A 25,003-nucleotide genomic window follows, 5' to 3' on the forward strand; every position below is an offset into this window, starting at 1 on the left:
CACGGAAACTCGCCCCAGGGAGAGCACTGGGCCTCCACGGCTTCTTAACGCTGCCCCAAAAGTGCAGAGGCGCCTAGCGAAGACAAGGGCAAGTCCACATCCAATCTCTCAAACAGAAACTACCGTCGCTCACTGTCACTCTCGCCCCCCTGCTGTGACGCCCACGGAGCTCCTGGTTTCCTGTCGTTTATGTGCCATTTTAGTTCATAAAATTAAACACGCTGCAACCTTAGCTAACAGAATGAATATCTGAGCACGTGGCTATTGATATTTACCTTGTAGCAAAGTCTGTATAGCCCTCGGGTATGACAGCCACCGTGGAGTGCCACCGGGGGAGTTCACTGGGGCTTTTGATCCATAGTGGAGGAGCGCCGAACGACTCATTTCTGCCACGCTGTGAGCACTCGGGCACAGCAGGGGGGGCATTATGGAACTATTATCAACCCTTTTTTTGCCCTTTTTTTTTAAACCCAGCTTTACAGCCTTGCCCTTTCTTATCCCTCGGGGAAACACGTTTTAAAACCATTCCCAAGCTGAGGCCAGCACCGCAGGGAGCGCGCGGGGGGCTGTCGTCCTGCGCGGGAAGGAAACCTCTCACTCCATATTGCACGTGCAGGGGCGGGGGACACGAAGTCCTCGCTGAACATTAATTACAGTGCAGGGAGCCTGCCGGCTTGCCGTGACGCAGGCCCACTCCTGAAGCTGGTGCTGTGGGGGCGCTAGACAAAACCATACAAAAGCAGCTAAAAACTCGACTTGAAAACAGCCCTTTTACCCAGTGGAGCTGTGCGAAGTGCCGGCTTCTCCACCAGTGAAATGAGCCCCTTGAAAAGTTCGCAGCTGGGCCAGCTGCACTCAGAGAAGGGCCCATTTTCATGGCCGAAACTCGCCCCCGCCGAACCCCTTCGTTATTTACATTCCAGTTGTCGCTTGCGGTTGGACAGGGATCTCTAGGCCTGTGTAAACCCTCTGCGGGAGGGGAAGCTCAGATGACCCACAGCCTGATTCTCGGGGATGCGCAGGCCACCGCACAAAGGGGCCTTACGGGGAGGGGAGGGGGGCGGAAGCAGCCCTTTAGCAATCCCCTGTGGGGCAGGGGGGCCCCGGCAGGTGCAGAGATAGCAGAAGGGCTCGACCCCGTGCCTGCCCCTGGTGGCGGGGACAGACGGAGCGTATGGCCGTAGCAGCGTGGGCCCCACAGCGATTCTCAGCGTGGCAGGTAGGCATGGTGTGACGAAGTGGGACTGTTCTTAATGTTTCCTCTGAATAGTGTGGGGGTGCCTCAGTTTCCCCTAGGCAGTTCTTAAGTATCTAGGGGGTGGAGTAAGGGTGTATGATCATTGCAGAGCCCTAGAGGGCAGGTGTGTGCAGGAGTCTGGACACAGAATGGCCGACACCCTGTTTCCTGGCAACTGATGGCCTGGGCCCTTCCCCCCCCCTGCAAGGTGAGAGCTGAAGGGTTGGAGAACAAAGGAATCAGGTGACCACCTGGCCCGGGAAAGGAACAAAGCCCAGAGGAGGAGGGGCTGGAGGGAGTTTCAGTTTGGGGCTGGCTGGGACATGGAGTGAAGTGCAGACGTGGTTGTCTGGCTCACTGCCCCCCAAAATGGACCCAGCTGAGGGGTCCCGTTCTCTGCACCTGCAAGCTCTGTTTTAGACCATGTTCCTGTCGTCTAATAAACCTTCTGTTTTACTGGCTGGCTGAGAGTCACGTCTGACTGCGAAGTTGGGGTGCAGGACCCTCTGGCTTCCCCAGGAGCCCCGCCTGACCGGACTCGCTGTGGGAAGCGCACGGAGGGGCAGAGGATGCTGAATGCTCCGAGGTCAGACCCAGGAAGGTGGAAGCTGTGTGAGCTGTGTGTCCTGCAGACAGGCTGCTCACAGAAAGGCGACTGCCCCAGAGTCCTGACTGGCTTCATGGGGAGCAGTTCCAGAGCATCGCCCAGGGACTCCGTGACACATGGGAAGCAGGGTGTCACTTACACCAAGGGGCGGGGGGGGGGGTGGAAAACAGGGAGTGCAAAGGCGGCTTCAAGCTCCCTGCATTCTCCTTCCCCTCGCTGCTTCACATGCACGGCAGGTGCAACGTGGGTTTGAACCAGAGTCAGATCTGCTGCTGCGTCTCCGGCCACCTGCTGCTGGAAATGTCCCCGGAAGTGGCTCCCTGGCGAACGCGGCGGGTTAGCTCCAGGTCAGGTCAGCACCACGCTCCTTAGCCCAGGAGCCCAGCTGGTGATGAGACCAGCCTGGCTGTCTGCAGCTCCAACACCAGGCTTGGCTGGGAGCCGGCCCCGCTGAATGCTCCAGCGGAAACATCCTCAGCAGGGAAGCTGGGGTTCCTCGAACCCAGGGTGGGCAGGGAGAGAATTTGCCAGTAGCAGAATAGCCCATCGCTGGCCCCTCCTGGGAATCCCACAGCCTGGGTGAGCTGAGCCAGGACAGGCTGGATGGACCCCCCCGGTCTGAGCTGCTCTGGCCAGTCCAAAAAATAAACTCAGACATTCCGCTCATGTAACAGGATGAAAAACGAGCCCCGGGGTCTCAAAAAACCGATAAAACCTGCCTCGAAAGTGAAAGACAATCACAAGCGTTTGAAGGGCCGAGAGGCTGGTTATGTTTACGGGCCAGATCGTCCGCCGGCGTAAAGCGGCATGGCGCCAGGATTTAACGCGGCAGGTCCATGTCTGTGCAGCACGTAGTGCGGGGTGTCCTGGCACAGGAGCGACGGTATCACAACACCCCTGATAAATAACGTGCAGCGCCTTGCACAATAGGGCCTTGGGCTGTGACTGGGGATCCCACCGTAACCCATTCGTGATGCTGACTGGTGCCAGCAGCGGGTCTGGCCCGCGCTCGTCGGCTTGCAGTACCTAGCCGATTGGCCAGACCACCACACGGCTTTGCTGAGCGCGCAGCAACATTAAGTCCCACAGCCCCCGAGGCCGGCAGCGTGGCATCCTGCAGCCCGCTACCCTACAAGCTGCTTTTCCCACCTGCTTCGCGTGTCTCCTGCCAGGCGTGTGCCGAGGGGGAGCGGCTTTTCTCTGCAGCTCAGCCGTGGGGCTGTCGCCGATGTGCTAAATTTGTCAGTTGCTAGAGAACAAAGTCTGTGCTGGTAATTAACACTGCCTGGAGAGAAGCACAACGAGACCGACATCCACAGCGGCTGTTCTGGTACGATCCTGCGCAAAGCCTGCGGATGCAGACTTTTTTTCTGGCCATTGCAGGTTTCCTTTGGCATCCTGCCCTTGGAAGTGGGAGATGTGGGTGGCCGGGCCGGTGGGGGGGGGGGTGTTGCTGTTTTAATTCTGCCCCACAACCATCATACAAAACGTGCTGGGGCGTTACTTTGCCTCTAAAGGACAGCTCGACGGGCCAGGACGTTGGCGTGAGTGACAGCACCACCCGGCAAACTCAACTCATGCTGGAGTCAGAGTTTGGGTCAATGGAGCGATGCTGATTTCCACCAGCTGGGGCTCTAGCCCCCTTGGCTCCAGTGAAGCTATGGCTGATTTCCACCACCCGAGGGCCCATAAAGAGCAAGCCAGCCAAGTGCTAGAATTCACTAACCTCTGCGAGCTGGGGGCAGATGTCGGGGGGGGGGGGTCTCCTGGCTGTCTCTGAGAGAGGTGTGATGAAGCGGGACTGTTCTTAATGTTTCCTCTGAATAGTGTGGGGGTGCCTCAGTTTCCCCTAGGCAGTTCTTAAGTATCTAGGGGGTGGGGTAAGGGTGTATGATCGTTGCAGAGCCCTAGAGAGCAGATGTGTGCAGGGGTCTGGACACAGAGAATGGCCGACACCCTGTTTCCTGGCCACTGATGGCCTGGGCCCTTCCCCCCTGCAAGGTGAGAGCTGAAGGGTTGGAGAACAAAGGAATCGGGTGACCTCCTGGCCCAGGAAAGGGACAAAGCCCAGAGGAAGAGGGGCTGGAGGGAGTTTCAGTTTGGGGCTGGCTGGGGACATGGAGTGAAGGGCAGACGGGGTGGTCTGGCTCACTGCCCCCCAAAATGGACCTGGCTGAGGGGTCCTGTTCTCTGCACCTACAAGCTCTGTGTTAGACCATGTTCCTGTCATCTAATAAACCACCTGTTTTACTGGCTGGCTGAGAGTCACGTCTGACTGCGGAGTTGGGGGGCAGGACCCTCTGGCCCCCCCAGGACCCCGCCTGGGTGGACTCGCTGTGGGAAGCGCACGGAGGGGCAGAGGAGGCTGAATGCTCCGAGGTCAGACCCAGGAAGGGGGAAGCCGGGTGAACTGTGTGTCCTGCAGACAGGCTGCTCCCCGAGAGGAGACTTCCCCAGACTCCTGCCTGGCTTCAGTTCCAGAGCATCACCCGGGGACTCCGTGACAACAGGAAGGGAAGTTTAACAGGCTGTGGCTGTAGTAACCCGGGAGCAGGAGCAGCCTGGGTGATCTGCACCCGAACGCTGACTGACAGGGGTAATGGGGCGCTCAGACCATAAACTTAGTGGCCTGCGATGAAACGAGTTTGCTGGGTCTCAGCACAGTTCCTGGCAAGACACATGAACCATGCTGGTCCCAGCTGTTCTGTCTGTTCCAAAAAGAACTAGAAAAGTTCCTGGAGGACAGGTCCATCAATGGCTATCAGCCAGGATGGGCAGGGACGGAGTTTCTAGCCTCTGTTTGCCAGAAGCTGGGAATGGGCGACAGGCGATGGATCACTGGGCGATTCCCTGTTCTCGTCATTCCCTCGGGTGCCCCTGGCACTGGCCACTGTCAGCAGACAGGACACTGGGCTGGATGGACCCTTGCTCTGACCAGTCTGGCCGGTCGTATGTTCTTATACCTGAGGACAGACTGGCCCATTCCTGCTAGCCGGGGGACAGAGACCCAGCACATTTGTTTCCCCGCAGGCCCGATTGTGTTTGGTGGCTCCTGCCTCCCCCCAGGTGGGAAACTGGGACCTAGACGTTCAGATCCCAGCGGGCCACGTACCCATTCTCCCCTGCAAACGCCGTCCAGCCAGGTGCTGGATTAGGCAACACCCCTGACCCCGCGTGCTTCAGTACAATCATTGCTGGGCCTGGGCCAGCTCATGACCCATTTCCCAAAGCCGGAGAACGGATATTTAAGGCAAGACACCAGCTTTCTGGAGTGGAGACAAACCGGAAGTTCCAGGGTGGGGCTGGGGAAGGGAAAAGGCAGGAGCAGATCCGAGCCAGGAAGCCCAGGGACAGGAGCTGCCCGCGGAGGTGGCTGTATGGAGACAGGCCGGGGCTGGCCAGAGAACACAGTTTGGCAGGAGCTTCTGAAGTGGCCCGAGGACGGATGCAACAACAAACAAACAAACCAGCCGGTCCGGCCAGCGCCCCGGCCGCAGGGACGCACCGTCGGGTTCCCCTCCAGCAGCCCCTGCGCTCGCGGCTCCAGCCGCCGGCCGGCTCAGGTCTGCATGAGCTGTATCCCGTAGACGGCACTGTCGAGGCCGAGGCAGGTGGCTTTGGAGGAGCTCTCGGCGTCCTGCACGTTGTATTCCCCCTTCTTGCAGGCGGTGGATTTGAGGTAATAGACGAGCCCGGCCGTCCCACCCAGCAGCAGGACGGCCACCCCCACGGTCAGGGCGGCAACAATGAGTCTGTTATCTGGCGGGGGGGAGGGACACGCAGCTTAGGCTCCAGGCGGAAAGACAGTCCCTGCCCCAGAGAGCTTCCAGGCTAGACAGAGGCATCAAGCAGGGAAGGGACATGCCCAAGGTCACACGGCAGGGCAGAGGTGGGGAAGGGAAACCGAGGCACAGAGTGGGGCTGCAGCTTGCCCAGGGTTGCTCAGCAGGCCAGTAGTGGAGCTGGGAATAGACGGCAGGTTGTCTGGGTCCCCGCACAGACCCCCAGCCCCCCCCTGCCAGGCAGCTTCTGTTACAAAGCCAGCAGAGACTCGCCCCAGGTCCTGCCTCCTCGCCCACCGCGCGGCAGGGAACGTGGCCCCCCAGGGCTGCCGCAGAACACTGAGGAACCCCAGAGGGGGTCTGTCCCCCCCACACACACTCACTTTGCCCTTCCCTGGCGTCCTCGCCCTCCGGTCCCTACCTGTCACCTGGATTTGGAGCCGGCCCAGGTGCTGCCCGTGGGCGTTGGAGACCCTGCAGACGTACACGCCGCGGTTGTGCCTGTCGGCGCCGGCCACGCTCACGGTGCTGTTATCGGCCGAGCAGTGGACATTGGGGGCGGGGGGCACGGTCCAGCGGTAGGCGGGCGCCGGGGAGCCCTCGGCACGGCAGCTAATGTTGAAGTTGGCGCCGCGTGGGACGGTGGCAGAAGGGCTGACAGCCAGGAGCAAGACGACGGGCCTGTCTGGAGAGAGAAAGGTCACACACTGAGCAGCCATGTGGCCCCGGGTCCCTCTGCGGCCCCTGCTCGCCCACACACCGCCCCGTGCCGTGGGGGAGCACCCCCCCCATTCTACAGTGGGGCACCGAGAGATGCCCTAGGCCGTGCAAGGATGGCACTGAGGTCTCCCGAGTCCCAGGTTAGTGCACTAACCACTGCGCCATCCTACCTCTCTCTTGGCTCCCTTTGCTCAGCCAGCCCCGGACCCCCCCCCCACCGCCATTTCTCCATCTGTGAGCAGGAGCTTTCTCCTCTGAGCTCTGGTAAAGCCTCCCTGTGTTCAGCAGCAGGGCAGACCCCTGGGGTCAAACCCTGGCTCTGCCACAGACGCCCCACGTGAGCTTGGACCTGTCACCCAATTTGCCTCAATTTTCCCCAGCCATAAAATGGGGCTAACACTGGCTGAGCAGCTGGCCAGGAGCGCCCGGTGCGATGCTGTGACGGTCAGGGCTGACGGCCCCTCGGCTGTGCAAACAGGCGCAGGGAGGCGATTTTACCCGGCGAGACCGAGCCGGGAACGCTGTGGCCGGTTCTGGCTTGGTGAGGGAAGTGGGAAGAGCGGCACCAGCACAGGTGAGAGCCGCACGGGTTCGAGGGGGAGGAAACGCCTGACCGGCAGCAAGGAGCGTACCGTGCTTTGCTGCTCAGACAGAACCCTGCGTGGGGAGCCGGTCCCAGCTGCCAGGCGCGTCCCGGGCGGAAATCCCGGGGACGGGCCCCGTGACCTCGCTGAGGGAGGCAGAACAGGCCCCACTGGCTGGCAGGTGAAATGGCCTCTGGCCGCGTGCAGCGCCCAGCCGGGGCCCAGGGAACGTCTACGGGGCTAGGGACGGGCTCGTGCTGCGGCCCCAGAAACGGCCGTGTAGACGCTGCGGCTCCGGCTGGAGCTCCGAGAGCTGCAGTGGGGAGCAGCCTTCAGACACCGGCTCCGGGGCCCTGCGGCCATTTGTACAGCGCTGGCGCGGCGACTGATAACCCAGCGCCCCCCCCAGCTCTTCCGCCCCAGACCCCAGCTCGCGTCTCCCCGGCCCGCTGGGTTCTCCCTCTGGCTGTGATTGGTTTTAGCTCTCTCTTTGAGAAGCATTTTGGGCGGAGCTGGTGTGACGGACGCCGGGCGAGCGGGAGGGGAATCGGCCGCAATCGCGCCGTCTTGGGAGCGTCCCGGTGGCGCTCGCCCTCCTGCCTTGCCCCGGGCAGCGAGGAGCTCAGCACTTTGCAGCCGGGCCCGACCCCCCGGCTAGTGTTCGCGAGCCAGGCCCGGCGCAGGGGAATTGGGAGGGGGCCAGTAAATGGAGCCAGCAGCGGCAAGTACACGAGACTCTGAACTTTCTTTCGCGGTCAGTGATTTCCGGTGCGGTGCGGAGGCTGGCTCGTCTAGGAATGTCCAGGGTCAGCTTCCCCCTGCTGTGCTTGGACCAGCCCAAAATCAGAGCAGCTGCACTTTGCACGCACTGGGCCGGAGTCCCAGCTGCTCCATTCCCGCGCTTCTGGCAGGGACTGGCTGAGACTGAGCTCGCTGGGGCAGGGGCTGTTACTCCATTCCGTGTCTGTGCAGCCCCTATTGCCATGGGGCCCTGGCGTAATTCACCTAACAAATAATGTACAGCTCCCTGCACACAGGGGTCCTGCTCCATGGCTGGGGCCCGTAGGCTCTGCCGTAATGGTGTGGCAATAGCAACAGGAGCCGTTTGTGCTGCCTGTCTTCTGGGGTCATGCAGGGCTCTCGCCCAGCCCACAGGGTGAATCAGAGCAGCCTTGGGGCTGCTCTAACTCACACTCTGCACCCTGTGGCCCCTGGGGAGCAGCAGATACTGCACGGCCGTGTGCTCCAGCCACGCGCCAGATTCACAGATTCCAAGGCCAGACAGGATCACCTAGTCTGACCTCCTGCGGAGCACAGGCCAGAGACCTGCCCCAATGCCATATGCCAGGGGCTGGGAGCAGGGTCTTTATGCCAGCTGGGCACCTGTCCGGGAGGGGGATTCTCAGGGAGCCGTTCCCACCCCCTATGCTGACCGCGCAGCCTGAGGGTCACATGTAGGGCGAGCCAGGCCCGGGCAGTCTTGTGCCACGCTGGCGCACGATCGGGACTCACATTCCACCCGCACGGTGACCGCCCTCCTCGCCGACCCGTGGCGGTTGATGGCCGTGCACCAGTAGGTGCCAGAGTCATTCCGGCTCACGTTCCGCTCGCCGCTAAACTCGTCAGCTGCTCCCTCCTTGGCGCATGGGACGCGGGGGACGGGGATCCCGTCCGCCTCACAGGCCAGGGTGTGCAGGGTCCCCTCCAGCCACGCCCGGGTACTGGGGCAGCTGGACTCGTCCATGGTGGGCTTGTCTGGAAGGCAGAGAACAAGGGCCCACTATTCAGTACCTCAAAGAAGCCCCGCGGCTCCCCCAGCCCGCGGCTCCGTTTTCTGTTAGGTGAACCCCGGCCGAGCGCTTCTGCTGGGCCACCTTTTCGTCCGCCAGGTTCCTAGTCCAGGCAGGGGCAGGGTAACCGGGGAGCGGCTACGCGGCAGCCGAAAGAGACACTGTCTCTGGGGCAGCGCCTCGCCCTCAGAGCCGAGCTCCCCGACACAACGGCTGTTGTAACAGAGGGGCCCCAGGCCTCTCTGCTCTCAGGGCCGCAGACGAGCTCTGAGGGAGCGGGGGGGTTTCTCGTTGTTTTCAATGGTTTGCAGGCAGAGGGGGTGGGACTCAATTTCCCTGGGGATTACTGGTTTTACGAGGTGGTGGGAGAGGGGGTTTGTGGGGACACAGGGCCAGCGACTGGCCTGGCGAATGGAGACCCCATTGACAGGTGACCGGGAGGCCCAGCTCAGGAGTCCCAGCCGGGTCTGGCCAGTGGGGGGACAATGGGCTGCGGGGAGAGGACCCCGGTGACCTGACCAGCCGGTCCCAGCCAGAGGACAGAAGAGGGGAGAGGGGGCCCAGGCGACCCTGTTCACCTGGAGAGAAGACAATGGACAGAGGGGGGGCTTGAGGCCGATGACATCAGATACCCAGCTGGGAAGCAGGGGGGCTTGGGGCTGGAGAGAGGGGGCAGGCAGAGCCCCCCTGGGTGCAGGGGAGACTGGGATGTGCTGTGTTGAGGGGTGCCAGGCCTGAGGCCCGGAGAGTTTCCTGTGCTGGATTCAACGCTCAATAAACCCTCCTGTGTTACCCTGGCTGAGCGTCGCTCTGGTCTAGAGAACAGGGGGGTGGGGGCATTATTCCCTCTGGGAGCGGAGGCCCCGGGGGTCCAGAGCGAGGGGACTCCCTGAGGGGTCCCACGGCAGAGATAGGCGGGCTGAGGCTCCAAGAGGTGCGGCTCCAGGAGGCGGAGAGGCCTATGGCTTAACCCCGAGAGAGGTGGCCCCCCGAGAAGGGCAGTCACACCGAAGGGGGTTCCTCCCAGTCCTGGGAGTCCGTGACACAAGCACCTGCTGGATGAGGCAAGCGGACAATTGTACGTGGCTGCCGGGAGGGCCGGGGCAGAGCTGGAATTCACTGCGCGCACGGGCTGCGCTGTTGTGTACGTGCTGGGAAAGTGCAAAGAGAAACCCCTCGCAAACCGCCCCGGAGCCCGTGGGCAGGGCCCCGGTACAGTAACCCACAGACCAGCCAGGGAGGGTGCCAATGGAGACCGGCCCAGCCCTGGGTGGAGGTTGGGGGGCAGGGGTGGGACTGGGCCAGGGATGGGGGTTGATGCAGGCACCAGCCTGGCCCGCGAGGGCAGTTCTGCCTGCCAGGCTGTAAACTCACATTCGAGGGTGATGGTGACCGTCTTCGTAGCCGAGCCGTGAGGATTTGTGGCGTTGCACTGGTAGGTGCCCATGGGGTCCTTGAGGCCCAGCCCCTGGCCCAGGCGGTACGAGACCCCGTCCTTGGTGCACACGACCTCTGGGGCTGGGATGCCATCGGCGTCACAGGAGAACACCTGCGGCATCCCCTTGACCCAGGTCCAGGCACTTGGGCAGCTGAGCTCGTCCATTGATGGCTTATCTGGAAGGCAGATGGGCCGGAGGTTAGGTTCGGGGTCTGGAGTCACGGAGAGAAACCTCTGATCCCCAAGCTGGACTGGGATTGATGAATTAATTAGGAGCGTGGTGCACAGCAGAAAGGCACGGATGTTACCCGGTGTGCGAGAACCGACCCTGACAGCCTATGACAAGCGTGACCAGCCGGTTTCCGTGCTTGCCCATTTACAGCATCTCACACTCAGACCCCTACTTCCCGAGGGCATCTGCAGCGCCAGTCCCTAGTCATAGAAGATCAGGGTTGGAAGGGACCTCAGGAGGTATCTAGTCCAACCCCCTGCTCAAAGCAGGACCAATCCCCACCTAAATCATCCCAGCCAGGGCTTTGTCAAACCTGAGCTTAAAAACTTCTAAGGAAGGAGATTCCACCACCTCCCTAGGTAACGCATTCCAGTGTTTCACCACCCTCCTAGTGAAAAGTTTTTCCTAATATCCAACCTAGACCTCCCCCACTGCAATTTGAGACCATTACTCCTTGTTCTGTCATCTGCCACCACTGAGAATAGTCTAGATCCATCCTCTTTGGAACCCCCTTCAGGTAGTTGAAAGCAGCTATCAAATCCCCCCTCATTCTTCTCTTCTGAAGTCTAAACATCCCCAGTTCCCTCAGCCTCTCCTCATAAGTCATGTGTTCCAGACCCCTAACCATTTGTGTTGCCCTCCGCTGGACTCTTTCCAATTTTTCCACATCCTTCTTGTAGTGTGGGGCCCAAAACTGGACACAGTACTCCAGATGAGGCCTCACCAATGTCGAATAGAGGGGGACGATCACGTCCCTCGATCTGCTGGCAATGCCCCTACTTATACAGCCCAAAATGCCATTGGCCTTCTTGGTAACAAGGGCACACTGTTGACTCATATCCAGCTTCTTGTCCACTGTAACCCCTAGGTCCTTACAGACTGTTGCCGAGCCATTCGGTCCCTAGTCTGTAGCAGTGCATGGGATTCTTCTGTCCTAAGTGCAGGACTCTGCACTTGTCCTTGTTGAACCTCATCAGATTTCTTTTGGCCCAATCCTCTAATTTCCCTAGGTCACTCTGGACCCCATCCGTCCCCTCCGGCGTATCTACCTCTCCCCCCAGCTTAGTCAGTCCCTTTCTCTGACTCCAGCCGAGCTGGGTTTTCAGCACAGTCCCAAACTGTGTCACATTTCAGACATTCCTTAGCTGCCTAATTAACCTCTGCTGCTGACGAGGTGTTTGCCCTGGGCACGCTGTATTTATACGTCCTCCTGGCTGGGCTGCTTCGGCTGCTGCTCAGTCCTGCTCGCCGGGCGCTGTGTCAAAGGTCACTGTCTCTTTCCTAATGAGTTTTGCGCGCTTGTACTTTTCCCTTCTTCGCATGGCCCTGGAGGACGACGGGAGCCTGGTTCTCAGCTTGTGACGAAGTGGGACTGTTCTTAATGTTTCCTCTGAATAGTGTGGGGGTGCCTCAGTTTCCCCTAGGCAGTTCTTAAGTATCTAGGGGGTGGGGTAAGGGTGTATGATCATTGCAGAGCCCTAGAGGGCAGGTGTGTGCAGGGATCTGGACACAGAGAATGGCCGACACCCTGTTTCCTGGCAACTGATGGCCTGGGCCCTTCCCCCCTGCAAGGTGAGAGCTAAAGGGTTGGAGAACAAAGGAATCAGGTGACCTCCTGGCCCGGGAAAGGAACAAAGCCCAGAGGAGGAGGGGCTGGAGGGGGTTTTCAGTTTGGGGCTGGCTGGGACATGGAGTGAAGTGCAGACGTGGTTGTCTGGCTCACTGCCCCCCAGAATGGACCCAGCTGAGGGGTCCCATTCTCTGCACCTGCAAGCTCTGTTTTAGACCATGTTCCTGTCGTCTAATAAACCTTCTGTTTTACTGGCTGGCTGAGAGTCACGTCTGACTGCGAAGTTGGGGGGCAGGACCCTCTGGCTTCCCCAGGAGCCCCGCCTGAGCGGACTCGCTGTGGGAAGCGCACGGAGGGGCAGAGGATGCTGAATGCTCCGAGGTCAGACCCAGGAAGGTGGAAGCTGAGTGAGCTGCGTGTCCTGAAGACAGGCTGCTCACAGAAAGGCGACTGCCCCAGAGTCCTGACTGACTTCATGGGGAGCAGTTCCAGAGCATCGCCCAGGGACTCCGTGACACAGCTCCACTGAACAGAGGCGCTGCCAGACTGGCTCAGCCCAGGGGCCCGTCTGACCCGGTGTCCCGTCTCCAACGGGGCCCAGCCCCAGCTGCTTCAAAGGGAAGTGCAGGACACCCTGAGGAGGCAGCGAAGGGCTAACCTTCCCCGAGGGACAGTTCCCTCCTGATCCCCATGAGATCTCGGTCGGGGTCTGGGCAGCGCCCGCCCGGCACAACGGGGCCCCTGATCGGGAGCTTCCATCCAACCAACCAACCGACCGAGACCAGCTGCAGGGCATGGGTTTAACTCAGCCGACTGCTCCACCCACGGCAGAACAAGACCAGGGGTTAGGACGGGGCAGGGGGGTCTAGGGCAAGTGACTAACTCGGGCATAGCTGGGGCCCTCCCGGGCTCTGCAGGGATCCAGTCTTTGCTGACTTACATTCCACCCGGACGGTCACCTCCCGGCGGGCTGAGCCATGGGTGTTGGCGGCCGTGCAGTGGTAAGTCCCAGCGTGCTCTCTCGCCACCCGACGCTGCACCCCCACGCCGTAGGGTGCCCCGTCCTTTGTGCACACCACCGCCGGGGCCGGGTTCCCCCACGCCAGGCAGGCCAAGCTTTGCTCCGTCTCCTCCACCCAGGTCCGGGTCCTGGCACAGCCGGCATTGTCCATTTCAGGCCCATCTGGAAGAGACGGAACCAGGACCCGTTTTTAAAGGGGAAGCTACGGCACGAGAGCAGGGCTGGTTCCCCTGCCACGCGCTTTGGCCCCGCCCCGCTCCGGAGGGGGCTGGGACTCGGGGGCTGTCACGGCGTCCCCGGGCGATGCTCTGGAGCTGCTCCCCATGAAGCCAGGCAGGACTCTGGGGCAGTCGCCTTCCTATGAGCAGCCTGTCTGCAGGACACACAGCTCACCCGGCTTCCACCTCCCCGGGTCTGACCTCGGAGCATTCAGCCTCCTCTGCCCCTCCGTGCGCTTCCCACAGTGAGTCCGCCCAGGTGGGGTCCTGGGGAAGCCAGAGGGTCCTGCCCCCCAACTCCGCAGTTAGACAGGACTCTCAGCCAGTCGGTAAAACAGAAGGTTTATTAGACGACAGGAACATGGTCTAAACCAGAGCTTGTAGGTACAGAGAACAGAACCCCTCAGCTGGGTCCATTTTGGGGGGGGGCAGTGAGCCAGACAACCCTGTCTGCCCTTCACTCCATGTTTCCAGCCAGCCCCAAACTGAAACTCCCCCCAGCCCCTCCTCCTCTGGGCTTTGTCCCTTTCCCGGGCCAGGAGGTCACCGGATTCCTTTGTTCTCCAACCCTTTAGCTCTCACCTTGCAGGGGGGAAGGGCCCAGGCCATCAGTGGCCAGGAAACAGGGTGTCGGCCATTGTCTGTGTCCAGACCCCTGCACACACCTGCCCTCTAGGGCTCTGCAATGATCATACACCCTTACTCCACCCCCTAGAGACTTAAGAACTGCCTAGGGGAAACTGAGGCATCCCCACACTATTCAGAGGAAACATTAGGAACAGTCCCACTTCGTCACAGGGGCCCATTCAGAACTTGGCCCCTCTGACAAGGTTACTGCCTGGGGGGTGGGGTGGGGGCAAACTCACCTCATGCAGGGCCCAGGGAGAAACTGTCGGAGGGGGATACTCTTCAGTCGCTATCAGTCTGGGGACGATAGAGGAGGAGAACTCCTCCTCTCCACCTGGGGCCAGATTGGAGACGGACCCCCTAGGGGGGGAAAGGCCCCTTGTCCCATTCCCTGTCCTGAGCCATGTCCTGGGGTGGGTTGGGGCCGGCACCCCCTGGAGGGGAAAGGCCGCATCCCCCATTCTCCATACCCCAAGCCAGCCAGTCCCCCAAGCAAAGGGGAATCTTGGCAATCACACACTCCCCCTTCGTCTGACCAGTCTTGCGTTTGCTGGGACTGCGTCACTTCTAGCCAGGCACTCGAAGCCACGAGCACCCGACACTGGGGAGCCCAGCTGCGTGGGGCCATCAGCTCCCCAGGGCCCCCATAGGCTGCGATCCCTGCCCTTACATTCGACATGGATTGTCACGTTCCTGCCGGCCATCCCGTGCACATTGGTTGCACTGCAGCGATAGACCCCCGCGTGGCCTCTCGTGACGTTCTGCACGCTGCCGGCATCGTACACCTGGCTGTCCTTGCGGCAGGAGACCTCCGGCGTCGGGTTTCCGTCGGCTTCACAGGCCAGCTGCTGCTGGGTCCCCTCGAGCCACGTCTGGTGACTTGGGCAGCCGGACTCGTCCAGCGTAGGCTTGTCTGGAAGAGAGAGAAGAGTAAGGCTGGCGTGGGAAGGATTGATGAGCATGACGCCTTCGCTCCGTCTGAACGCCCTGATCTGTCCACTCCCCTCTCGACGCGGGGCCGGCGTCCCCTGCAGGGGAAAGGCCCCATGTCCCATTCGCACACCACAGCTCGGGCTGGGCTCCCGCCAGCCCTGAAGATCAGGGTTCGCAGCGTCCCCTCGAGCCACGTCTGGGGACTCGGGCACTAGACTCATCCATTTCGGGCTCATCCAAAAGTGCAGAGAGACAGAACTCAAGTCGTTGCCCATCACACTCTGCTCTCTCCCAGGGTGGCAGGAGGATCAATGACCTGGGTCACTGGACTTTTTGCGTCCCGAGGGCCCCAGCGGCAGGGCAATGGGTGCGTGGAGGGGCGAGAGGTCTCCTGGTGGGAGCTCTGGGACTCGGACTGCAGCCCCCACACAGCACAGCCCCGGAGCACGTGCCGAACATTGAGCACGTCAGTCCCGCCGGTGTGTGCTGAGAAAGTGAAGCACGGGCTCAAGTGCCGTGCCAAACGGACGGACGTCAGTGTCCGCCCATCTCGGCACCTGCCCTGGGCCATGGGACCTGCTCACACGCTAAAGCTTTAGGCACGCCCTTAAGTGCTTCGCAGAGACAAAGGCTTCGCACACTGCAAGGCTACTGGGTTGTGGCCAATAATAACCCCAGCTGCGAGTCCTCGTGCCATAGCTCCCACCTTCCAGCCAGGGGCTTTCTGCATGAGGTGCCAAGCACAAGCCTGCTCAATGATTGCAGTCGACACAGAGGCACAGAGAGGGGAAGAGACATGCCCAAGGCCACGCAGTGTGTCTATAGCAGAGCTGGGAACATAGGCTAGGAATCCTGGCTCCCAGCCTCCTTCCTCTAACCCACCAGATCCCAATCCTCTCCTTGAACTAAGCATAGAACCCAGGAGTCCTGACTCCCAGCCCCGTCCCACCCCCCACACACATTCCAACCAATAGACTCCCCTCCTTCGGCTCGCGCTCAACTCCATTCTGTATCATCAGACACCTGTGCAGGCTCTCCCTCCTCACTGGCCGATGGGGAGTGCAAATGGGTTTGTCTGGCAGCATCTCTCTCTGTGTCCCTATTAATTTCTGTTAACGAGGGTTTATAAGGAAGCCCGGGAGGTGCGACAGCAACGTGGGTTCCGCTGCTGAGGCTGCCAGTCAGACAGAGCAGAGATGGGCAGACAACCAGGCGGCTGGATGGCACAATGGTTAGGGACCCAACTCCTCTGCCAGGCTTCCCGTGCCTCAGTTTCCCCACCTACCCCATGGGGATAATGGCATGGCCCTGCCTCAGAGGGGTGCACGAGGATAAAGGCACTGAAGGTTTTGAGATGCTCCAGTGTGACCATCCCAGGGGCCCCGGTAGGAGGGCGTAAGAGGCCACCCGCTCAGGCTTTGCCCTGGTGTCAGTAACCGCGGGACGTGCAGGGGCAGGAACACGGGCACTCCAGCCCCCGTGGTGAAGAAGAGGTGGGGTCTGTGCGCAAATCGGCACCGCTCCCGACTCACAGAGGACGATGAGCTGGGCGGACGTGTTCTTTACGAAGGAATGGCTGCCCAGGGCGAGGTTCCCTTCGCACGTGAACTGCCTCCCGTTGTCTCCCTTGCGGGCCGTCAGCGTGAGCTGCAGGCAGGGCTGGTGCCCGGACGCCAGGGTTCGCTCGGAGTCTCTGAGCTGTAGCGTAGTGCCGGGGGGCTGGGAGGCAGGGGAGCAGCACGTGAGGCTCACGTTCCTGTTCACGAGGGCCCGTGGCTGGTCGATCTCCAGGACAGGCTGAGGGAAACCTGCAGGGGACCGAGGCAAAGCTGCTGTGAAATAATCAGGGTGATTTTTAACATGTGACTGACGTCACCGCTGCAAAGAAACCCCATTTCCACTAGTCTGGGGAGCCCTGGGTTATAGCGCCAGGCTGGTGTGGTGTGAGCAGGGGCTGGAAACCCGGACTCCTGGGTTCTCTGGCCAGCGCCAGGAGAGAGAGTAGGGTCTAGCAGGGGAGCTGGGAACCTGGCCCATTGGACTCATTCAGCTTGCCAGAGGCGGGGCTGGGCCTTCGTCTCTCGCCACCAGGTCCTCCAGGAAGGGGGGCAGTACTACTGCCACGGCTGGGCGAACCCCAGCTGGTTGTGTGGGTTGGAGCTTTGTGGGCATTATCAGCGGTTCTAATAAAAATCACCAAGGCTTGGCTTTGCCCTCGGTGTGAGGGTGTGGGCCAGGCATCGTGCGGGTCCCTACAAGAGACGGAGCCCGCTGGTTCTGGGTCAAGAGCCCTGCTACTCCCAGCTCATTCATCGGGATCAATTAGCAACCAATGCAATTATGATTAACCAGGGAACACGCCCAGGGAAAAGTCCCGCGCACAGCGGGCAGGGAGAGCGACTGCTTCCCTCTCCAGAACAGAGCCCTGGCTTGGTGCAGCTCAGCTCTGCTCCTTCCTTGGAACTGGGCACGGGGCTGATGCCATGGCTCGTCTGCAGAGAGGGGGCAGAGGCGGGCCAGGGCCGCCCAGCACGCAGCTCTTTGCAGGATCAGCCCCAGCACTGCCCACACCCCAGGGGGAAGAATCCAGAGACTCACTGTACACGAGAACGCTCTGCCCTGCGGATCTGGACACGGGCCCCACGGACACGGTGCAGGTCAGCTGGCGCTCGCCTGCGGACAGGGACCGAACCTCGCCCTGGGCTGTGGCCGTGTCATTCGACGTGGTGACGGTGAAGTTCAGGCGCTGACCCCCAAAGGACAGGGTGAACCGGGCCTCTCCAGCGGCAGGGAAGACCTTGGTCACGTCACAGCGGGCGGTCGCCTTGTCGCCCACCTCTATATGGTGGGAGATTTGGAGCTGGGGCTCCTCTGGGAGAGCTGCAGCAGGTGAGAAAAACCATCGCGGGGCATCAGGGAAACGTTCAGAGGCATGTAGCCGAGTAGACAGACCAGCAGCCTGGGACTCAGGACACCTGGGTTCTATTCCCGGCTTGGCCACCGGCCTTGGGCAAATCCTTCCCTTTTCTCTGCCTCTGTTTCCCCTGCCACCCTCTGTCTAGTTAGACTGTGAAATCCTTGGGGTAAGGGCTCTCCAGGTTTGGGAAGCACCTGCCCCCATGGGGGCCCCGATCTTGGTGGAGGTCTGGGCCGCGCCCACCCCCGTGCGGGCCCCGATCGCGGTCGGGGTCTCCAGGCACTACCGTAATACACCCAGTAGTAACGCAGCCAATGTCTGTTGGGAGAGCGTCTCACTTCCTCCCAGGCTCCAGTTCCAAATCCGGACACAATGACACAGGGCCTCACCATGTTTTACAAACCTTCTCCCATTCTCACCTCGCCCCTGCCCCTGCCCCTGCCCCTGGAGGCGGGTGCGGAAATGGGAGGTGCAGAGAGGGGAAATGACCTACCCCAGGTCACGCAGTCAGCGAGTTGCAGAGCAGGGAACTGAACCCAGGAGTCCTGATACCCAGTTCCTGCCCTGCTTTAACCTCTAGCCTCCACTCACCTCCTAGAGAGAGCCCAGGAGTCCTGACTCCCAGCTCCCCCCACTCTAACCCCACTGCCTTCCAGAGCCAGGGATAGAACCCAGGAGTCCTGGCTCCCAGATGCCCCCTCCCACCCTGCCACCGCTGCCTCACTTTCACATTAAGGCCAAGCTTTTCAAACACCACTAGTGATTTTGGGAGGCCACCCAGGGGCCCGACAGTCACAGAACAGCTGAGGATCTGCCCTTAGATCTGCAGTGGGATCAGGACCGAGGCCTGAGAGCTTCCAATTCCAGCATCGTCCCATTGAGAAAACCTGATCCCTCCTCTATAGCTGGCTGTCTCAAGAGCTCCCAGCCCGTCACGTAACACACGAGCCGGGGGCCACCCAATGACATTACTAGGCAGCAGGATTAAAAACAAACATAGGGAAGTTCCACTTGGCACAGCGCACAGGCAATCTGTGGAACTCACTGCCAGGGGATGTTGTGAAGGCCAAAAGAATAACAGGATTCAAAACAAAATTAGGTAATTCCTGCGGGATGGGTCCAACAGTGACTGTCAGCCAGGATGGGCAGGGATGCAACCCCATGCTCTGGGTGTCCCTAAACCTCCAGCTGCCAGAAGCTGGGACGGGATGACGGGAGGGATCATTTGATAATTGCCCTGTTCTGTTCATTCCCTCTGAAGCACCTGGCACCGGACCCTGTCAGAGACAGGACCCTGGGCTGGATGGACCCTCACTCTGACCCAGCGTGGCCTGTTCTCCTCAGCACCCCTGAGCAGGGCAGAGGGTGGTGAATGACACCTCCTGTGACCGCCTTGTCCTGCCCACGGGCTGGCACTGGTGTTTCCTCTCTCCCCTGAGAGGAGGGTTTGTAGCGGATTGAAAACACCCAGGTGAGCTCACAGATCGCTCGCCCCAGCAGCAGGAGAAAAGCGGCGAGTCAAGCAACCACTGCAGCTCCACCATAGCCCGGAGCTTGGAGACAAAGGCAGGGAGCCGGCTGGGGGATTCATCACAGAGTTATTAATAGACTCCCGCTAACGGGATTATAATTCCCGCAGACCCGGCAGCTGTCAGAGCATGAACGGGTGGCTCAGACGAGAGGCAGGCGAGCCAAAGGTCTGGTTCTTGTTTCCCTGTGGTTTGGGCCCCATTCCTGATCAGAGCGTCGGCACTGGGCACCCGCTCTGCACCCGTGGAAGGGCCTGCCCGAGAGGCTGGGGCTAGTGAATCGGCACTCACCAAAAACCCTGAGCTCCACCGCAGAGGAGGAGTTTTGGAAGAGCTGCCCGAGTGGTCTCAGGTCCAGCGCTGAGTGGCAGGTGACCTCCTGCCCGTGGTCCTGTCGCTGAGGGATGATCTCGTGGGTCACCGTGACGTTGTCGGCCGCGGCCCTGGTGCGGTTCTGGAAGGTCTCCGTGTGCAGGGTCCGTCCCCCCTGGCGGAGGGTCACGGTGAGGTGCCTGACGGGCGCCACGTTCAGAACCCGGCACGTCAGGTTATAGGCCCGGCCCAGCTCCAGCTCCGGGATCCGCTCCAGCCCCACCCGCTCCGGCACCCCTGGAGTGACACAAAGACACAGACAGCCTTTCACCAGGGAGCTGAAGTGGACAGGGAATCCAACATGGTGGCTGCGCTGGGATCCTCCAGGGCGTGGCCGAATTCTGCAGCCTGTCCCACTGCATTGCCTGCACTGTTCAAGAGACAGCACCTGCAGCTGGCTGCATCCCCCTGCCCTGATCCCACCCCCACGCCAGCTGATGGACATAGGATCTTTGTGCTGGCCCCATAGGGCATTCCAGGAGCAGGGGAAAGGTGGGACTGTGTGGGTTCCCAACTGAACGGGTCCCCACATCGCAAAACATCTTCATGCCAGGCACAATGCAGGCATCTCATCGGCAACCTCTACAGACAGGCTGAGGGCAGCATGAGCCTCTGAGACCAACCCTGGGGGGGGGGGGGGTCCCATCAGTGAAGGGCAAGCCCCTGGGTAGGGATGGTGTTTGTGGACTCAGGGGAAGTTTGTGCTGCTATGAGGCTAAACTGAGTCCGGACTCTCTGGAGAAGCCGATCCAGCTTCTTTCCCCAGAACTACACAATGATCCCGTCTGCTCCGGGGTGGGGGGGTCTCTACTCTGATGGCTCATCTCCTGCCTCCCCAGGAAACAACCTGGGCTTCCCCACACAGGAATGGGTCAACCCCACAGAGCCCCCGTTACCAGCCCCCAGCAGCCTCCTTCCGTGAGTCGCTTACGGTAAGTGGTGATGTGGGCAGATGCCCGAGTTACTTTTCCGTAGCAGAAGAAATAGCACTGGGGGGCCGACACCCACTCCCAGATATTAACCAGCTCTCTGGCCTCCCACCGGGGACCTCGTTTTTCTTGGGCTTTGGTGAGCGAGGTCTCCAGGCCGCCCCTGGCACCGGGATCCTGGCACGTGGTGCTGCAGTTTAACCAGATGGCGCCGCCGTGCTCCACCACGGAGTCTTCCGGCCGAACGCTCACGTTAAAGGGTTCTTCTGCAGCCCCTGAAATGGCAAACGGGCCCGTCGCGCTGAGCCTCGGAGGAAGGGGCAGAAGCTCCCGGGTGCCAGAGGACACCAGGGTCAGGGCAGCATCTCCCGGTGTTTAGAATCCACGCTCAGCCCCGGGACAGTAACGGTGCCGTGGGTGTCCAGCGCCCTCCACCCGAAGATCCCAAAGCAAACATTATTGTTCCCATTTCACCAGGAGGGAAACTGAGGCATGGAGAAGTGAAGGGACTTGCCTGAAGTTCTAGGGTAGCTCAGAGTCCTGACTCCCAGTGACCCCATCACTACCCCCACCTGCCTCCCAGAGCCCGAGCTACAACCCAGGGGTCCCCCCGCCCAACTGCTAGACCCCACTTCCCTTCCCGAGCTGGGGAGAGAACCCAGGAGTCCTGGCTCCCAGACCCCGCCCCCTCTAACCACTGGTGCCCACCACCTCCCGCACAACCTAGCGGGAGAAGCCGAACCAGCCCCCCCGATCCTCCCCGGCGGCCGGACTGGCTCCCCCTCGGGCCCCCCGCCGGCCAGGCACGGGCGGCGGGGTGGGGGGAAGAGGCCGTGGCGGGGACCCCGCCCGAGGGCCGGTCCCGACCCCGCCCGGCTGCCCGGCGCTCGCAGCCCCTCCCGGCCGGCATCGCGCCGGGCCCCGATCCGGGGACGTACCTGGGAGCGCCAGGAGCAGCAGCAGGGGCAGGCAGCGCCCGGGAGCCGGGGGCCGGAGCCGCCGGGGCCGCATGGCTGAGGACGCGCCGCGCCGGGCTCGGGCTCGGGCGGAGGAGGGAGCGCGGCGCGGCGCGGCGCAGGAGCCCGGGCGCCCGCCCCCGAGTTCCCGAGAACTGGCCGGCGCCTGAGTCCGGGTTTCCTCCGCTTCCTGCAGCCAGCGGCCGGCGGAACGCCCCTGATAAGAGCCGGGCACCGCTGGGCTCAGGGCCCTGGGCTCCAAGTGAAACCGGACCCCGTCGTGCCAGGCGCTGCCCAGACCCCAGCCGAGACCAGGGCCCCGTCGCGCCGGGCGCTGCCCAGACCCCGACCGAGACCAGGGCCCCGTCGCGCCGGGCGCTGCCCAGACCCCGACCGAGACCAGGGCCCCGTCGCGCCGGGCGCTGCCCAGACCCCGACCGAGACCAGGGCCCCGTCGCGCCGGGCGCTGCCCAGACCCCGACCGAGACCAGGGCCCCGTCGCGCCGGGCGCTGCCCAGACCCCGACCGAGACCAGGGCCCCGTCGCGCCGGGCGCTGCCCAGACCCCAACCGAGACCAGGGCCCCGTCGCGCCGGGCGCTGCCCAGACCCCAACCGAGACCAGGGCCCCGTCGCGCCGGGCGCTGCCCAGACCCCGACCGAGACCAGGGCCCCGTCGCGCCGGGCGCTGCCCAGACCCCGACCGAGACCAGGGCCCCGTCGTGCCGGGCGCTGCCCAGACCCCAGCCGAGACCAGGGCCCCGTCTCGCCGGGCGCTGCCCAGACCCCGACCAAGACCAGGGCCCCGTCGTGCCAGGCGCTGCCCAGACCCCACCCAAGATCAGGGCCCCGTCGTGCCGGGCGCCGCCCAGACCCCACCCGAGATCAGGGCCCAGTCGCGCTGGGCACCTCCAGACCCCAACCGAGACCAGGGCCCCGTCGCGCCGGGCGCTGCCCAGACCCCAACCGAGACCAGGGCCCCGTCGCGCCGGGCGCTGCCCAGACCCCGACCGAGACCAGGGCCCCGTCGCGCCGGGCGCTGCCCAGACCCCGACCGAGACCAGGGCCCCGTCGTGCCGGGCGCTGCCCAGACCCCAACCGAGACCAGGGCCCCGTCGCGCCGGGCGCTGCCCAGACCCCGACCGAGACCAGGGCCCCGTCGCGCCGGGCGCTGCCCAGACCCCGACCGAGACCAGGGCCCCGTCGTGCCGGGCGCTGCCCAGACCCCAGCCGAGACCAGGGCCCCGTCTCGCCGGGCGCTGCCCAGACCCCGACCAAGACCAGGGCCCCGTCGTGCCAGGCGCTGCCCAGACCCCACCCAAGATCAGGGCCCCGTCGTGCCGGGCGCCGCCCAGACCCCACCCGAGATCAGGGCCCAGTCGCGCTGGGCACCTCCAGACCCCAACCAAAACCAGGGCCCTGTCGTGCCGGGCGCCTCTAGACCCCACCCGAGATCAGGGCCCCGTCGTGCCGGGCGCCGCCCAGACCCCACCCGAGATCAGGGCCCAGTCGCGCTGGGCACCTCCAGACCCCAACCAAAACCAGGGCCCTGTCGTGCCGGGCGCCTCTAGACCCCACCCGAGATCAGGGCCCCGTTGCGCCAGGCGCTGCCCAGACCCCAACTGAGACCAGGGCCCCGTCGCGCCGGGCGCTGCCCAGACCTCAACCAAGACCAGGGCCCCGTCGCGCCGGGCGCTGCCCAGACCTCAACCGAGACCAGGGCCCCGTCGGGCCGGGCGCCGCCCAGACCCCACCTGAGACCAGGGCCCCGTCGTGCCAAGCGCTGCCCAGACCCCGACCGAGACCAGGGCCCTGTTGTGCTGGCTCTCCCTGCCCCACTGCCCTAGCCCACCGCAGGACTCTCCTCGGAGTCAGTGGAACAGGGGCCAGCTGGGTCGCCCAAGGAGGGCAGCTCCCATTTGGGTTGTTGGGAGCCGACAGCTGCTTGCAAAGGATGGAACGGGGCCTGTCTCAACATTGCCTGCCCCCGGCTGAGCTCCTAGGACAGGGATTCTCAAGCTGGGGGTCGGGACCCCTCAGGGGGTTGTGAGGTTATTACATGGGGGGTCGCGAGCGATCAACCTCCACCCCAAGCCCCGCTTCGCCTCCAGTATTTATAATGGTGTTAAATATAAAAAAGTGTTTTTAACGTACCGGGGGGGTCGCACTCAGGGGCTTGCTGTGTGGAAGGGTCACCAGGACAAAAGTCTGAGAACCGCTGCCCTAGGACCAGTCCTGGCCGAGTGCTGGTCCCTGACCCTAGTGCGGAGCCCATCAGCAAATGGGGCTCCCCGGGCCAGTCCCACGGGAACCCCAGCCCTCCGCAAGGCACCAGCTCTGACTCCAGCATGAGGATGCTCAGGGAAAGCTGGGCCGGGTGTTCCCAGAGCCCTGCTCGATGGAGGCTCCGGGCTGCTCTGGCACCAGGCGGCCTCCTCCAGCATGGGCAGGGGGGCGCTGGGTTGGGAAAGCTCCTGTCCCCGGCTGGCAGGGGGGGTCACTCTGGCGTGCAGGTTTCTGTGGGCAATGGGCAGGGAGGGAAGTGGAAGAGGGCAGGGTGGGGTGTGCAGCACTGAGAGCTAAGCTATTCAGTCAGTCCTTGTTCAGCCCAGCCTACCCACCCTGACACCCCCCTCGGTCCCCTCACGGCCCTGTCTGTCCCCCTACACCCCATTTGTCCCTCTGTCCATCCCCCTACACCCACCCTCTGGCAGTCCGTCCGTCCCCCTATTCCCCTAAGAACATAAGAGTGGCCAGACTGGGTCAGACCAAAGGTCCATCCAGCCCAGTATCCTGTCTACCGACAGTGGCCAGTTCCAGGTGCCCCAGAGGGAATGAACCTAACAGGTAATGATCAGTGATCTCTCTTCTGCCATTCATCTCCACCCTCTGACAAACAGGGGCGAGGGACACCCTTCCTTACCCGTCCTGGCTAATAGCCATTAATGGACTTAACCTCCATGAATTTATCCAGTTCTCTTTTAAACCCTGTTATAGCCCTCACCTTCACAACCTTCTCAGGCAAGGAGGTCCATAGGTTGACTGTGTGCTGAGTGAAGAAGAACATCCTTTTATTTGTTTTAAACCTGCTGCCCATTAATTTCATTTGGTGGCCCCTAGTTCTTATATTATGGGAACAAGTAAATAACTTTTCCTTATTCACTTTCTCCATGCCACTCATGATTTTATAGACCTCTATCATACCCCCCTTAGTCTCCTCTTTTCCAAGCTGAAAAGTCCTAGCCTCTTTAATCTCTCCTCATATGGGACCCGTTCCAAACCCCGAATCATTTTAGGTGCCCTTTTCTGAACCTTTTCTAATGCCAGTCTATCTTTTCTGAGACGAGGGGACCACATCTGTACGCAGTATTCAAGATGTGGGTGTTCCATGGATTTATACAAAGGCAATAAGATATTCTCTGTCTTATTCTCTATCCCTTTTTTAATGATTCCTAACATCCTGTTTGCTTTTTTGACTGCTTCTGCACACTGCATGGACGTCTTCAGAGAACTATCCATGATGACTCCAAGATCCTTCTCCTG

The 25,003-nt window shown here is 62.0% G+C and overlaps 1 protein-coding gene across 2 annotated transcripts; it reads right to left on the reverse strand.

Annotated features, from left to right (window-relative positions):
- Positions 1-5,064: 5,064 nt before the first annotated feature.
- On the reverse strand, positions 5,065-24,108 carry ICAM5 (intercellular adhesion molecule 5). Of its 2 annotated transcripts, none has more exons than XM_075121771.1 (11): positions 23,615-24,108; positions 20,509-20,781; positions 19,497-19,814; positions 17,358-17,639; positions 16,292-16,567; positions 14,497-14,739; positions 12,901-13,143; positions 10,095-10,334; positions 8,443-8,685; positions 6,048-6,311; positions 5,065-5,603 (listed from the first exon to the last, which is right to left on the reverse strand). In XM_075121771.1, exons 1-11 carry the CDS (start codon positions 23,808-23,810, stop codon positions 5,404-5,406), a joined length of 2,778 nt encoding a protein of 925 aa, XP_074977872.1. In that variant the 5' UTR covers positions 23,811-24,108; the 3' UTR covers positions 5,065-5,403. The 2 variants fall into 2 exon arrangements, with proteins under 2 accessions (XP_074977872.1, XP_048687375.2); XM_048831418.2 differs by lacking the exon at positions 23,615-24,108 and adding an exon at positions 21,445-22,191.
- Between the last annotated feature and the right edge of the window lie 895 nt (positions 24,109-25,003).

Source organism: Caretta caretta, chromosome 20 (genome assembly GCF_965140235.1).
Source record: "Caretta caretta isolate rCarCar2 chromosome 20, rCarCar1.hap1, whole genome shotgun sequence".
Lineage (NCBI taxonomy): Eukaryota > Metazoa > Chordata > Testudines > Cheloniidae > Caretta > Caretta caretta.

Excerpts from the sequence above, each read along its gene's own strand:
- ICAM5 (XM_075121771.1), bottom strand. The coding sequence starts at position 23,810 with ATGCTGGAGTCAGAGCTGGTGCCTTGCGGAGGGCTGGGGTTCCCGTGG. Across the intron at positions 16,568-17,357 it reads GCAGAGCGTTCTCGTGTACA|GTTTCCCTCAGCCTGTCCTG; the intron begins GTGAGTCTCTGG and ends GGTCCCCTGCAG. Across the intron at positions 13,144-14,496 it reads CGTGACAATCCATGTCGAAT|ATGGGCCTGAAATGGACAAT; the intron begins GTAAGGGCAGGG and ends CGTCTCTTCCAG.